The sequence below is a fragment of the Mytilus trossulus genome, chromosome 3 (genome assembly GCF_036588685.1).
Source record: "Mytilus trossulus isolate FHL-02 chromosome 3, PNRI_Mtr1.1.1.hap1, whole genome shotgun sequence".
Lineage (NCBI taxonomy): Eukaryota > Metazoa > Mollusca > Bivalvia > Mytilida > Mytilidae > Mytilus > Mytilus trossulus.
Genome location: NC_086375.1, coordinates 53707788 through 53724400, shown reverse-complemented (window position 1 = coordinate 53724400; position 16613 = coordinate 53707788). Strand labels below are relative to the sequence as shown.

The window sequence follows — 16613 nt, the reverse complement described above, 5'->3', positions numbered from 1 at the left end:
TTATAAACATTTCTAAATATATACATACACATGATTACCTTGAGAAAAATTCATCTGATCAATATTATTATTATTCTGAAATGTTAGTTGTCATAAAAGTAATAATTAAGAAAAATACAGATAAAACAAAGCACACAGTTTTAAAAGTAAGTACATTATCATAACGAGGATCAGTTTGTCAACGCTTAGTGCGATAGTTATTTCTTGTTTATATAGTCAGTCAGGCATCGATTTATGAGGGTAGGAATGTCCCTCCCTAACCGCCAGGCGTCAAACGATCATTTTCGGCTAGCGTAAGCGTCAAAGATCGTCAAAGTAGAGTGTGTTTTTTTTTACCGTAAGTCGTTAAAATTCCATCATTGTGATTAATAAGAGGTTTAAAATAATTATAGTTATCGTTATTTAAAAAACATAAATTAACGGATTCGTAATAAACAGTCCTATGTTAAACTGTAAATGCAATTAGGAGCAAATATAAAATCGGCGCATGCAAGACTGAAAATTTAAAAAATCGGCGCAAATGTCGTACGCCCACTTGTTGACTGACAAAACATAAAAAAAATACTGGCATATTCTGTAAGAACTATATGTGAATGTGATTAATGTGAAAAATACATTAGAGAAGAAGAAAAAAAAAGATACAAACATAAACACCGTTGGTTTTCCCGTTTGAATGGTTTTACACTAGTAATTTTGGGGCCCTTTATAGCTTGTTGTTCGGTGTGAGCCAAGGCTCCGTGTTGAAGGCCGTACTTTAACCTATAATGGTTTACTTTTTAAATTGTTTCTTGGATGGAGAGTTGTCTCATTGGCACTCACACCACATCTTCCTATATCTATGAACCTTTGTATTAATGTATTCAGTGTGAAATGCTTGTGTTCCTATTGAGTGATGAAGCAGTAACATCAACGATTAAAACGTTTGCTTTTGATAATAAATGTCTTCACCAAACTAAATAAATGAATATTCTTCTCATCTGAGAATATCGTTGATCCAAAAGGCAAAATTTTTGAGTCAGCTTGGACAGAAACTGAAACAGAAGCTAATAATGCTTGTCCTAATTCAATGTGTATATGGGACAAGATAACTGGAAGTGAGAATTTGTTTCTACATCCGGCCACAACGACAGGAGTCTACTAAATTGAGAAGGAATAGCTGAGAATTCAATGAACTTGAATTCATTCTCAAGCGAGTATGAATAATATGACCAAGACGATATATATATATATATATATAAGAATACGATGGGACCTTCCTAATTGGGTACGATTTTTTTTTAAATGGTAGAGGTCCACATTTTCTAATGTTTAAGCTAAGAGTATTCCATAGTTTTGTTGTTGCTGTGATAAAATAAATTTGGATATTATCTTTCTTGGGCATAAGGTATGAAAACACAAACTAACATCTTATTATTCTATATAAGTGTTTGCTATAGTAGATCATAGTAACGTAATCTATTATTATTTACTAAATTAGTTCATATGTGCATATTTGGTTTACTTTGAATTACAAAAGTGTTGCTTTTTTTTTAATTCTTCTTTTTTTTAAATCTTTAATTATCATGCCAGTGCTGGATTCGTGGTTTAATTTTGTTAACATATATGTGTGTGTTTGATCCATTAGGGGGCTCGAGTGTATTTTATTTTTATTAAATATAGGATATCTTATTTGAAAAACATAGTATAAAAATATAGGTCACCGCTGAGCTAAAAAGGGAGACAATTTGGAGCTTTTTCAGTGATATAAAATTTATAAAAGTCATGTGGGGACAAAACGAATGCATTTTTTGGGGGTTGATTATTGTACCATATCATAAAGTAACAACTAATAGTGTAATAAACATAATTTGTAATGCCTTTTATTTTTATTTTGCTAAAATTTGTATATCCTGGAGTCTCGTAATAATACAGTAAAAAGCATTTTAATACTGCATAGAATAATTATCCTTAAAACCGACCGTGCAAGGGCTGTATAGCCAGGCATGGTCAAAAACTTTCATTTGTTGTATCATAAATACAAGAAATACAACATTTCTTTTCTGAAATTAACCTTATCAAGATGTTTGATTTCTTGATTGACAACATATTTGTTACTTTTGAACAGATGAGTCATCGACATTTCCATGGGAACAACTGTGTTCCTCTTCTTGGCGGCTTTTCAATTATTCATATGAGGCTGAGGTCATACAGGAGCTTCTTGAAGAAGAGCGACAAAATTCTAGCAGTACCCTCTTACATTTCTCTATTAAGATAATGTCCTCTCACTAAATAATTCAAAGTTTGCAGAGTATTTTGAAAACATATAGCATATATAACTTAGATAAAGGATACAACATATAAATCAAAAACTGCAACATATTTTTACTTACATATGAAAATTGACAATGCGTCTGTCGAAAACATAACTTATGATTTTCCTTAATAGATGATTGCTTCTTACAAGGAATCTATTTAAGAGGAGGGGCAATAGGGGTTCCGTTAACATGGTAACAACACCTTGATTTTGGCAAAAACAGTTAACAAAAATGCAAAAATGCTGATAACAGTTAACAAAGTGGGTTGAAAAAAGATAACAGCTTAAATCGATCCCATCAAACAGTTAACAATTAACACCTTGAAAAGGGCCATAACAGGTTTACACAAACACGTATTGCCCCCCCCCCCCCCCTCATTTAACCAAGAATTGAAAGTGGTGAAGTTGAAATGTATTCGGACGCCATCACGAGTTGGTTGAAAAAACTGAGGACGGACATACTCCAATTGTCGTTACTACAATCCCGGGCATATCATCGAAAACTTGTAACCGTATTAATTTCATGACCGGGTTTATACTTACTTTAGCAACACGACAGGTGCCACATGTGGAGCAGGATCTACTTAGCCTTCCGGAGCATCTAAAATCAAATCCGATTTTTTTGTGGAGTTCGTTTAATGTATTCGCCATGGCGTAGTAAGTCTGCTAGTCAGTTTGTTTCGACTTTATATGAGTTTGCCTGAGTATCCCTTCGGCATTTATCACCTTTATTTTAATAAAAAGGCAGTGATAAATAGAATCATTTTCCTACGATTTCACTCCTGGGAATGAGAAGTCAGATGGAACACCAGACGGGTTGGGTGTGGCGTTATAGTAGTTTCATAACAAGGATAACAGGAATTATCAACACTTTAATATAAGACAGTTTCTCTATATCTTTTTTCTCAATAAACCATATACATAGGTATAGAGAAAACAATTATGTACAATATTTACAAAAAGACAGAACAAACAAAATAGTTGTTAAGACAATATACGAAGTCCATTTTAGCCAGGAGCACATACACTTGTGTTAATAATCTTTATGAATTTACATAGTTTAATCAATTCTGATTTGTTTTTGAAGACATAATCTGTTTGTATTTGACAATGTTTGCATTTTTTTAATAATAATGTGACAGACAATGTTTCCCGCTTTCTTCAAAGTATTTACATTCTAGTATATAATGCAATTCATCACCAATATCATTTTTGTTACATAGAAGACAAATTCTATTGTTTCTTATTATATTGTTCCATCTAACCAGTTCAATAGGGAGCTTGTGATTTGTGTTTGTTTCCGAGAATTTAAAAAAAAACCTTCTTTTCCCAAAAAAAACTTTAAAAAGTTTGTAATTTAGTAACTTTGGCGAGTTTCCAAGTAAAGAATGCCAGACTTGTACATACTGATCTTTAAGTCTAAGTTTGATGAATGAAACTAACCACTTGCAATTTATAGGAGATTGTGTTTCCAATACATTTGGGATACCACATTCGTTCAGAATAGTCTTTATTCTGTTTAACCATGACAAATTCATATCGTCATTTATAAACATGTGATAGCACAGTTTATATAAAATACTAGAACACACCCGTGATATCGCGGGTCTGTGACTGAATTAAAGAATATAACTATGACAACTATGCGTAAGCCTTATTTTAGTATTGGTATTGTCATCTGATAAAGTCATGCCGATTATAAGATGCTCAGTTTTCTCTGCTTTCAACATCTTTCTGTTTGAACCCGTCGACCTGGATCTTATCAATTATTGGTATTATTAATTTTATTTTGAAAACAAAAGGGCCTGAAAAGGAGTATTTTTTAATCAACAGCATTGTCCTTTATGAGTTATAAATAAAGTTGATTTTTTTGATTCGCTGTTTTACGTCATTCCGGCTAACAAATTGAAAACTGTACATGCTGTACCTATACGCCTTATTTTAATAGATATAGGAAGATGTGGTGTGAGTGCCAATGAGACAACTCTCCATCCAAATAACAATTTAAAAAGTAAACCATTATGGGTTAAAGTACGGCCTTCAACACGGAGCCTTGGCTCACACCGAACAACAAGCTATAAAGGGCCCCAAAATTACTAGTGTAAAACCATTCAAACGGGAAAACCAACGCTCTAATCTATATAAACAAAACGAGAAACGAGAAACACGTATATATTACATAAACAAACGACAACTACTGTACATCAGATTCCTGACTAAGGACAGGTGCAAACATTTGCAGCGGGATTAAACGTTTTAATGGATCCAAACCTTCTCCCTTTTTCTGAAACAATAGCATAACATCACAACATAGAAAAACATACGATAAAATATCAATTGGCAGACTTAACTCAATCAAAAAACGTATGATTACACAATGAACGAATAAATTTGATCTGCGATATCTGAATACAAATGCACAGTTAATTAAATATTAGAGACAAACATTCATGACCAAAAAGCTAACAAACAAATTCAAACACACTGAGAAATATTTAACCAATCAATGTTCACTTTAGAAAAAAAACGTTTTTTTTTATTATCTTGAAGTTTATAGAAATGTTGTAAGAATAAGTGAAAAATTGAAGATATTACAAATAATCAAAGCTGGTGTACAGACAAGATCCATATAAATAAAAAATAACAAAAAAGCATTATAAACAGTATCAACAGGTCGAATTAACAAGAAAATACGATTTGAGAGTACTCGCAGTTACTGACAGCTAGTTTAAAGCCAAAACCAATTAATAGTAAAAAATCATGCATCAGAGACTAAAATCGACTTAAACACATCACAGGGATTTAGTATTTTAACGTCATTAATAGTCAAAGAAGATTTTTATTATTCGTATTGTCATCTTAGAAGTCATACTGATTAAAATACTACAATCGGGAACAATGTGACAATGATTGAATTTAGTAGTGTCAACCCTGTGATTACGACCCGTGTATATAGCAAAATCCTGAATACAGCGTTTGGTGGTGTGCCTGTCAGATGCGGAACGTACAAATAAGGTAATAGGTAACAGGTGAATATACTATTGGTATCGGTATAGGATTCGACCCGGAACTTTTTAGTTATTGGCAATATTAATTATGTGGAAAACAAAAGGGTCTGAAGTGGTGTAATTTTTAATCAACAGCATTGTACTATATAAGTTATATATAAAGTTGAATTCTTTGATTCATTATTAAAATTGACTGTTCTTGTTAGAACTATTCCTATAAAGTAGCTAAATTCATCAACAATATCCATTTTTTTTCCATTAAATAAAAATTGAAAATTACATGATGATCGTCTTCTTGAAAAAACCACGACCTTTGCTTTGTCAACATTTACCTTTAGCTTCCATACATCTGTGTAATCTTGGAAACAATCTAAAAGTTTTTTTAAGTTCAGTTTCTGATTCGGCCATCAAAACAGTATCATTAGCGTACAGAATGATAAAAAGTTTTAAAAATACATCAAGTTTTTCCTCAAGCTCTTTTGACACTGATGTGAGGCCCTCTAGTTTCAACTGACCATATCAACCACCAACAAAAAGCAAACAAAAATACACAGCAACACAACCAACACCTAGTCCAGATAACCTGATTTTGTACAGACACATAATGTGTTTGAGTTCAAACAGACTTATGCATCTTAATATATAAGGATGTACTTGGATGAGGCTTTAAATTAACACAGGGCAGTCATGTATCGTCCCCTTCTGACGGACTAACATCATTTCCTGAAGACCAAAATCGCAAATTGTCAATGTGTGAAGGGAGAGCCGAAAATTCAGTCCCTGGAATTGTCTACCAGGAGCGGGGATCGCACCAGAAACCTTTTCTATTAGAAGTCCGATGCAACATTGAGGTTGTGAGTTCGAACCCCGCTTCTTAGGAGCGTTTGATCTTGACAGGAAACATTGTAAGTTTTCATTTCCGTGTACACCTGTATTCTTAAACACTATTTTATAGCCAATACCACCGAAAAAAAAGCCTTAAACGTTAATACACAAAATTAAAAAAATAAACAAAAAACTAATATGTAGCACATTAACAAACGACAACCACTGAATTACAGGCTCCTTTTATCATGTTCTATCATTTCCCATTTAGAAAAAAACACGTGAAAAATGAACCTATTATGTGTTGTTCTCCTAGCTACAAAATGTATCCAAAATCAAAGATGTAGAACATATTCTATCATATTCATTTGGAAACTAATGTAATTACTGTCTCCTCCATGCCCGCCTTGAACATTATTTTTTTATTAAGGCAGCAACCATTTGTTTTTCGGGGGGCTATTGGGGTTTTTTTTTGAAAAAAAAGTTTGTTTCAAGTTTTTGGAGAAAAAAAAAAATTTGTTTTTGATTCCGAAAAAAAAAATGTTTGTTTCACCCTAAGCTGTCACTATAAGTAATGCTAAAATTGAAAGAAAAAAATTGTTTTCAACTTGTCGCGAAAAAATAGATCGTTTTTCGCCGTAGTCGAAAATAAAAGTTTGTCCAGAAAAAAAATCCATAGTCCCCCCCCCCCCCCCCCCCGAAAACAAAATGGTTGCTGCCTAAATAAATAACACACCTAATGCTCAGATTGGTTGTCATCGTGCAACACAGTTAATAACACCATACATGAAAAACATAGCCTAACTCCTTTTGTAATAAGACACTGTCAAACATCCAAACATACTATTCACACTTATCTGTGTCCACACTTGTACACAAAACAAAAAACAGTGTGAGAAATTATACATTTAGCAATTTTATAACAATAAATCAGGATTAAGCTTTATGACAAAAATAACACAGACATAATTATTTCTTAACTTTGTGAAACACAATCCCATCTTACTGATATTTAATATTGTAGGAAAAAAACATATTATAGAAACCAAATAACACATGTATTCGTATAGTAAAATATGCAGGCTGTATGAACAAGTAAGTATCAATGATATATGGAACGTTTCCTTTTACACCTACGTAATTTAGTTGAAGATTGTTTTTAAAATGATATCAAGGAAAGGATATTTTGGGTTTTTACAAAATTCATGTTTAACTTGTCCATTTTCTTTACATAAACAAACTTCCTTATAAAGACTTAGAAAGTTTCCTCATCTTTGTACTTTTACATTGTTGAAACAGGTTAAAGGCAGGTAAATTATTAATCAAGACAATTTCATTAATTAAAAAATATTGTTTTAGAACTTAGTTATCGGTCGTTGCATAACCTGTTTCGATTTTACGGGTCATTGGTCAAAATTGTATGCATTAACCATATTATATTGTCATGAACAGAATTACGAGAACTACTCCAACTAGAAGCTTGGAGCAGATATGTACTATTCTTTCCTTTATGGATTGTATTTGTTTATTTCTTCCGTGAATGCCTCGGGTAAGTACGATTTTATTTTTAGTCAATTTGTTTGTTTTAAAATTTTCAGCAAATTATAATAAACTATAATAATCATAAAGCACAATCATGCTATATTATATTTCATGATTCATATATTGAAACAAACATCAATACTTAGAATTTTAAAGAAGAAAGTCGATAAATTCAAAAAATAGCAAATTGTAGATTTAGATGTTCTGTTTCATTGAGAGAATCATTTCAAATGTCCTACATAATCTGAACTTCATTCAACGTCCTTGTTAATGTCATGCATGGTCATCTCAATTACTCTTTACTGATTAAAACATTTTAAATTCTAAGTGATGTAAGTTTCAATTTATGAACCATCAAAATGAATTGATGGCCGTTTATACATCCAAAACTTTATTACGAATACAGATAAACAGAAAATTAAAAACTTACCAGGTAATTAATGTGCAAAAAACCCACATGAGTTTCATTTGATACGGTCCACTCAGTTACACAGTTTAAATCACCTATTGTTGGCAGAATGATGTCTATTGTCAATTTAAATCAATATTTTTCACATTTTTTACCTCTTTCCTATTAAACTTAGTTTATTTTGGCACCTTCTGCAGGAAGAAAAAAATTAATAGCAAAATCCAATAAAGTGTATTGTTTTCTGAAACAAAATGCATTAAAAATTTAAATATCTAGTTCCTGCCATGCCTTAAAACTTTTCTAGGTGCACACTCTGTACCCAGAGAAAATTTGTGGTGTAAATGCGGTCATATAAGCCAATATGTCGGGTTATGGTGAACCTTAATACATTTGATACATGTATATATCAATTACCACGCCCAAGAACAGTTCCTTTTTTTTCGATCTTTTTAATAATACGACCCTTGTCATGTTTTTCCAATTTTAAAGTAATACCAACCATACAAACTGGACAACAATGAATTTGAATAGTGTAAGGGAACAACCATTTACCTGCCTTAAAGGAGAGGGGGGGGGCTATGTTTAAAAAAAAAATGTTTATCCCCATTTTGATGAGAGAAAAAAAAATGTTTAAGCATCTGGACAAAAATAATTATTTTGAAAGCAGATTCCCCCATACCGTATAGTGTTAAATTGTGAAAAACATAATTTGATTGATTATGTCGAAAAACTAAAAAAAAATGTTCGTGCATTATGTGTCTGTAAATATTCCTACTAATTTTCATTTAATTATGCCTTATAGTGAAACACAAACCATTTATTTTTACCAAAAAATCAGTTGGACACGCAAAAAGCTTTGCATTGCTTCATAGACACTCAAAAAATATGATGTACAGTGTTTCTGGAAGCATTTGAAAAACAATGAAAAATTTACACAAATATGTCATTACAAAAATAAGTGACATCCCTTTCAAAACAAATGCTCTTAGCGGTATGTCAGTCATTTGAGTGATCGATTCTTCTTCTCTTGTTTTTCTATTCCCTGTGATAAAGGGTTTATGTTGTTTGTAGAAATCGTCTGAGAAAACTGAGTTGAGTGTTGAATTTGCTTTGAGGAAATAAGAACTGGACTCTATATTTTTGCTATAGGAAAACCCCAAATATGATCCATCTGATATGATGCAATCTATATGCGTGATCCGAACAGCATGGCCATGTTCCTTTAATAGTATAGATTTATTCCAAAAAAAATCGAGATTGCCGCGATATATACAGCCTTTTTTGCACTGATGCGGCGTGACACAAAAATCAATCAATACTAGTTATCAAATCAACGAAACGAAACGAAGCCAGGAGCTCCTGTTTCAGGGAATGTCGTTGGTTGATGTATCTATAATACCAGGGGCGGATGCAGGAATTTTCGAAAGGGTGGGTGCAAAACATATGTCCCGATACAAATGCATTGATCGGCAAAAATAAAGGGGGGGTGCGCACCCCCGGACCCCCCCCCCCCCCCCTCTGGATCCGCCACTGAATACTAAAATTACGAGGTCCAATTTGTCAGCCGTCATCACGTAAAAATGATGAATCAAAGAATTCAACTTTATATATAACTAATATAGTACAATAGTGTTGATTAAAAATTACACCACTCCAGGCCCATTTGTTTTCCACGTAATTAATACTGCCAATAATTAGGAAGTTCCGGGTCGAGTCCGACACCGATACCAATAGTATATTCAACTATTACCCATTCCTACATGATCTGTATGTTCCGCATTTGACAGGCACACCACCAAACGGTGTATTTAGAATTTTGCTGTATACTGTTAAAAAGTACTCCATTCCAGGCCCTTTTGTTTTGCAAATTAATAATATTACCAATAATTGATAGGTTCCAGGTCGACGGGTTCAACATGTTCAAACAGAAAGATTTTGAGAACAGAGAAAACTGTGCATCCATCTTATAATCGGCATGACTTTATCAGATGAGAATACCAATACTAAAATAAGGCATACGCATAGTTATATACTTTAATTCAGTAACGGACCGGCAATATCACGTGTGTGTTCTAGTGTCTTATAGTAATAAGAAGACATGGTTTGACTGTCAATGAGAAAACTCTTCATCCAAGACTACTTGAAGTCACAATTTGTAATAGTAAACCATTATAGATCAAAGTACGATGTTTGACACGAAGCCTTGGCTCACACCGAACAGCAAGCTATAATGGTCCTTAAAAATTACTAGTGTAAAATCATTCAAACTAAAAAACCAACGGTGTAATCTATATAAAAAAACACATGAACCACATCAACAAACGACAACCACTCAACATTAGGTTCCTGACTTGGGACAGGTTCAAACAAAAGCATTGAATTTAAACGGTTTAATAGGTACCAACCTTTACCCTTCAACCATACCACGTCTGCTTATTTCAATAGCAGTCAAACTTTTTGTTATTGACACCTTTTACGATATTTTTTCAAGAGTCCAGTAACGGTCTGCCAGGAACAACGTATACAAAATGGACTTGGACAGAATGGTTTGATACAGATTCAGGAGATCCAGAAACAGAAACAGAAACCTATGATTCTATTGAAGCGGTAGGTAATGATATCCTGTGAGAACACGAGGGATAGTAATGCAGACAAACCTATGAGCCCATAGAAGCGGTATATAATTATCTCCTGTGAAAACTAATACAAACTCATGAGTCTATTGTAGCTGTGAGTAATTACCTCATGTGAGAACCATGTAGCGATATGTATTCAGGTCCTGTGCGAACTCAGACAAAGCTAAGCGGCTATTGTAGCGGTAATCAATACCTCCTGTGAAACTTGGAAAATCGGCTTTATTTTAGACTTTTTTGTGATCAGTTATTCAGTCTTCTTAATTTTAACCATATAGCATTTAAGTGATCATATCATATCAATCTTTAAATTTGTACATTTATTCATAAAAACGCATACAATTTTAAAAAATTAGCGAATGTTACTTTTGGGGGGATTTCGAGAGCCAAATAGATATTCTTTGTCATATCTTCTCCCCATTTAAAAAAGGTGTTAATAATTATTACACTTATAGGGTTTATTAAGACAAAATACTCTATAAAGCATAAACGCTGGACTGTAATTTTTATGACAAGGGGTCTGATGACCCTGTACAAGAATTTTCGGGGCATAGTTTAGTGAAATAGCTGTTTTTGTTGTATCGGGCATCATAGCATCGTATAGCATTTAAATGTATATATAACAATTTACACCTTTTTCTTTTGTTATATGACATTTTGAATCTCATAAGCTACTATACAAAAATAAAATAACATTAACACGTCAAATTTTCTAGTGACAATTATTTATTTTGTCCTTTATTTGCGGACAGTACTACCTATGCATTCTAAATAAATTTTCCAAGATATTTGCCACTGGACGTTAACGAACAGAAATCAATCAATCATAAACAAGCGGCTAAATATTTAAATAAACAGTGACTTAATTCTATAATAAAAAAGCATTACAGGTGCGCTTTTAACAAACCATTTTTTTTTTCTTTTCAGAGAGGTTGGAACATTTGTCGTGGTGGAAAACTTATAGGATGTGAATGTAAACGAGATGACACTAAAGAAATTCTGTCTAATGGCGAATTCTTTAATACCTCTCATATACTTGGTACTGACCTAGAGTGTAAGCTACATGGAATCGAGTGTCATAACATTCTATGTATGAACCTGGAAGTCCGCTTTTTATGTGAAGGTAATAAAAATAAATGGAAATTCAAAAAAAGTAAATCTAGCAATTTGCTCTTGAAAATATTACATAGATACACAAATAACGCTGTCTAGAATTTCAATAAACCTTTTAATTTCTTCGTAGATGTTTAAAATGTATATATTTTGTATTATGATTTTGTAGGAGTGCATTGCTGTAGGTTATTTTATACTAAAATTTTAAAGATTGTGCGGGTATGATTGCCAATGAGACAACCGTCCACAAGAGACCAAAATGACACAGACATTAACAACTATATAGGTCTCTGTACTATGCATATTTGCCATACAAAACTTAATAAAAAAATCAGCATTTTATGTAAGATTTTGCATAAAAATGCAAATCATTATAAACATATATCCAATCTTTAAAGATAAATATTATTATTACAATCATGCTACGTAACTTTTAAAATAAAATTATATGTTTATTCACATGTAAATAGGTTCAATTGTATTCGCACTTCAGATTCTACATATGATTTGTGACGTAATATTTTCTTGTTGCATAGTAGATTAAAAATTAGAAAATACAACAACTCTATTTGGTTTTCCGGTCTAAAACATGTGTTGTTTCAATCGTGCATAAAAATTTGTAAGTTTTCCCACCGTTCCTTTGTTTACCTTATAAAAATCCGGAGTACTAACAGAAAGTAACGAGAAGTGTAAGGGTACTCCATTTTTCTTCCATTACAAAATCTTGAGAACCAAAAACTATTGAAATTATTATATTAAATAATTGAAAAAAATAGTCCAGCATTTTTTTTAAGTTGTAATCTCTGTCCTGCCTTTTTCTCACTCTATTAGGTCCTGTTTTTTTTGTCGAGCCTTCGACTTTAGTCGAAAAAGCGAGACTTCAGCGATCCTGCATTCCGTCGTCGTCGGCGGCGTCCACAAATATTCACTCTGTGGTAAAAGTTTTTGAAATTTTAATAACTTTCTTAAACTATACTAGATTTCTACCAAACTTGGACAGAAGCTTGTTTATGATCATAAGATAGTATCCAGAAGTAAATTTGTAAAAATAAAATTCATTTTTTTTGCCGTATTTTACTTATAAATGGACTTAGTTTTTTTCTGCAGTGAAACATTACATTCACTATGTGGTTAAAGTTTTTAGAATGTTTTAAATAACTTTCTGAAACTATCCTTGGTTTGTACCTAACATAGACAGAAGCTTGGTTATGATCATTAGATAGTATCCAGAAGTAAATTTTGTAAAAAAATAAATCCATTTTTTCCATATTTTACTTTTAAATGGACTTAGTTTTTCTGCGGGGAAACATTACATTCACTCTGTGGTTAAAGTTTTTAAAATTTTAATAACTTTCTTAAAATGTCCTGGGTTTGTACTAAACTTGGACAGAAGCTTATTTATGATCATAAAATAGTATCCAGAAGTAAATTTTGTAAAAAGATAACTCCATTTTTTCTGTATTTTACTTTTAAATGTTCTTAGATTTTCTTCCAGTTAATATTACATACAGTCTGCAGGTAAAGTTTTCAAAAAAATTATTAGATTCATTAACTATCCTAGATTTTTTACCAAACTTGGACAGAAGCTTCTTACAATCATAAGATAGTATCAAGAAGAGTATATTTATTGATTTTTTGCCTCATTTTTGTTGAGCCTGCAATTTACAGCAAAAGCAGGCGAGACACTGGGTTCCGCGGAACCCTTACAAATTTTTTATTAGTTTATCCCGACGTTTGTACATAAATTGTCATCATGCATTTTATTTGTTTACAATTTCGCTCATCCATGTGTTTTAGCTCAAAATTCCTGTGCTGCCTTTTTTCAAGTTTCATCCAAGCCACCACCCCCTTTCCCCCATACAAATCAAATGGTAGCTCCCTTATTACTATTGTCTGATATGTGTTTCTTTCGAACAAACAAACAACAAGCACTGAGTTACATGCTCCTGATATGTCGGCAGTAATGTACATTAACACCGATCCTTCTTTTGTGCTAGCATAATAAAAAACCTTAAATGTATCACAACTCACCGCAAGTAGAAGTAAATATTTCACATTTTCGTCAATCGCAAGTGAACAAGTTTTGTGTGTTAACATTACTCTTAGGTGATTTTTGCTTGTTTTGGTTACTATTCTAAAGAATTGATCAAAAGGCTGATCTTGATATTCATGTTTGAGTTAATTGAAAACAACCTGCATGTGTTGGTCCATAAATATATACCAGGATACCTATGTATTTGATTCTTTTAGTTTTAGTGAGCTACCATTTGATTCCCATGGGGAGGGGACTAGGATGAAATTTGAAAAAAGGCAGGTTTAGCAACTTGGCAAAAAAATAATCAGGATAAACTTATTAAAATATGCAGGACCAAAAAGAGTGAAAAATAAAAAGGCTGGACAGACATTACGTCTAAGAAAAATTCAGGATAAAATTTATCATCCTAGCCCCATAAAAATCAATAGGTAACCCCCTTAGTTAAACTGCATTTATGATTTTTTTAATATGTTTTTTACTAATTTCAGAAGTGATACTTGAAAGTGGATCAGCATTATTTTATTTTCTAATGTTAATTATACCAGTAGTTGTCATACTGTTCAGATTGTACTGTTGGAATATTGTGAAGAAACAAATTAAAAAAAGACATTCAGGAAATAGAAACACAAACGGAAGTTCTCAACACGATATTATAGATATGTCGGTCTTTGATCCCCCATCATACGCCGACTTATTTGGTTCCCAAACACACACGAGTTTCGTTGATATCAAATGCAATAATTGTAATCATTTACAAAATACGTGTCACTCTTTTACTGACCAATCAAATACAACTGTTCAAAACTCAAACTCAAGAAGTGACGAGTTCTCTAGTGTAAACTGCTCGTGTGAATGCCATAACACAGATAATTGCATAGCTTCCTGTTTAAGGGGGGCTTCACGGTTTGAATCTAATGATAGTTATTCAAGGATAAATGCAGCTTATATTCACAACAACGAAGCAAATAATAATACTGGAGACACAACAATGACAAATAGTATTTCTATAAACGTAATCAGTGGGGCATGCATTGAATCTTTGCCTCCTACTTACTCAGAGGCCTTAGTTATTTTGAAAAGGACAGAAGGTTTGGATGCTACACATTTGTGAATGAAATACATGTGTATAATGTTAACAATAAACATATGCAAACCAAACCAGATAGATCAGTTTTGAAATAACATTCGATTGGAAGATTGAAACATTCAAATGCAAAACCTTTCTAGTCACATACAATTTGCACGAAAGTTAAAAGTAATGGTTTGAATAAAGTTTTTTTCGAAAGGACATTTGTAGTTTGTTGTCAATTTCAATATCTAGTTTGACAACAACGTCTGAAATAGATTACATATATGAATATTTAATATTTGGAAATTATTTATCTTATTTATTTAGAAATTGTTTTTTGTGTTGTTTTATTTGTCTTTTCGATGTGATTTTTTTCTTCAAATTTTGTCATAGTATAGTTAGTTTGTTTTCGACTTATGAATTTTAGTATCCCCTTGGTATCTATCACCTTTCTTTTAAGAAAAAAAAAAACCCAGCGATAAATGGGATCATTGTCGTACGGTCTCAATCCTGAGAAATGAGGAGTCCGGTAGAATTCCAAACGGAATATTTCATGTGGTTTTATAGTAGTTACACAACAAGGATAACAGGATTATCAACATTTGAATATTCATTTGGATAGTTCAACATACCATATCATCCATCAAATGACCGATTCATTCTAGAAAAAAGACGTACAAACAAAAATACACAGTAACAAACAACAAATAGTCTAGATAACTTGATTTCGTACAGGAACAAAATGTGTTGGTGTTAAACCATGCTTACGCGTGAGCACAGACCACCATCTTTATATAAAAAGAAGACATGATTGCCAATGAGAGAACTCTCACTAGTATATCACATGCCACAAAACTAAACAACTATAGATCCCCGTATAGGCTTCAACAATGAGCAAAACCCATACCACAGATTCAGCTATTTAAGGTCCCGAAATGACAAATGTAAACAATTCAAACGAGATAACAAACGGGACTTAATTATGTACAAAATATTGAACGAAACAAAAGATACGTGTAACACAGCATCAAACGACAACCAATTAATAATTTACAGCTTCTTATGTCTATCAAGATTCAAATTATAAATGCATTTGAATTATCACTTTTATATGCCCGTCAAAATTTTGACTGGACGTTTTATGGTATACAAATGTCCGGTGTCCGTCTGTCTGTTCGGCGTAAACATGTCGCACCGTAGCTTAAGAACGAATCATCCAAATTTCATGAAACTTAATATAGTTGTTTCTTATGATGGTCAAATGATCCGTATATTTTTTGGTGAAAATAAGATTAAAACTTTTTGAGTTACGGCACTTTATAACTAAAACAGGGGTGTTTTTTTTCACATGTTGCACCGTATCTCGAAAACTATTCTTGATTATTGCTTAAAACTTTACAAACTTCTTTGTTATCTTAATATCTGTATACTTTTTGGTGATGATGTTATTGAGTATTTTGTAATAAGGGGGAGGGTTTTTTACATGTCGCACAATATCTCAAAAACAATTTTTAATTATTGCTTTAAACTTTACACATTTCTTTGTTATATTAATCTAAAGATCTGTATACTTTTTGGTGATGATGCAAAATTTCATTTTTGAGTTATTGAGTATTTAGTTAAAAATGGGAGTTTTTTTTCTTACATGTCGCGCCGTATCTCAAATACAATTAATGATTATTGCTT

The 16613-nt window shown here is 32.3% G+C and overlaps 1 protein-coding gene across 2 annotated transcripts; it reads left to right on the top strand.

The window, feature by feature from the left end:
- The first annotated feature begins 34 nt into the window (after positions 1 to 34).
- On the top strand, positions 35 to 15146 carry LOC134711836 (uncharacterized). Of its 2 annotated transcripts, XM_063572763.1 has the most exons (6): positions 35 to 146; positions 7151 to 7221; positions 7579 to 7675; positions 10569 to 10684; positions 11638 to 11833; positions 14347 to 15146. In XM_063572763.1, exons 3-6 carry the CDS (start codon positions 7618 to 7620, stop codon positions 14967 to 14969), a joined length of 993 nt encoding a protein of 330 aa, XP_063428833.1. In that variant the 5' UTR covers positions 35 to 146; positions 7151 to 7221; positions 7579 to 7617; the 3' UTR covers positions 14970 to 15146. The 2 variants fall into 2 exon arrangements, with proteins under 2 accessions (XP_063428833.1, XP_063428834.1); XM_063572764.1 differs by lacking the exon at positions 7151 to 7221 and having other exon boundaries at positions 57 to 146.
- The last annotated feature ends 1467 nt before the right edge of the window (positions 15147 to 16613 follow it).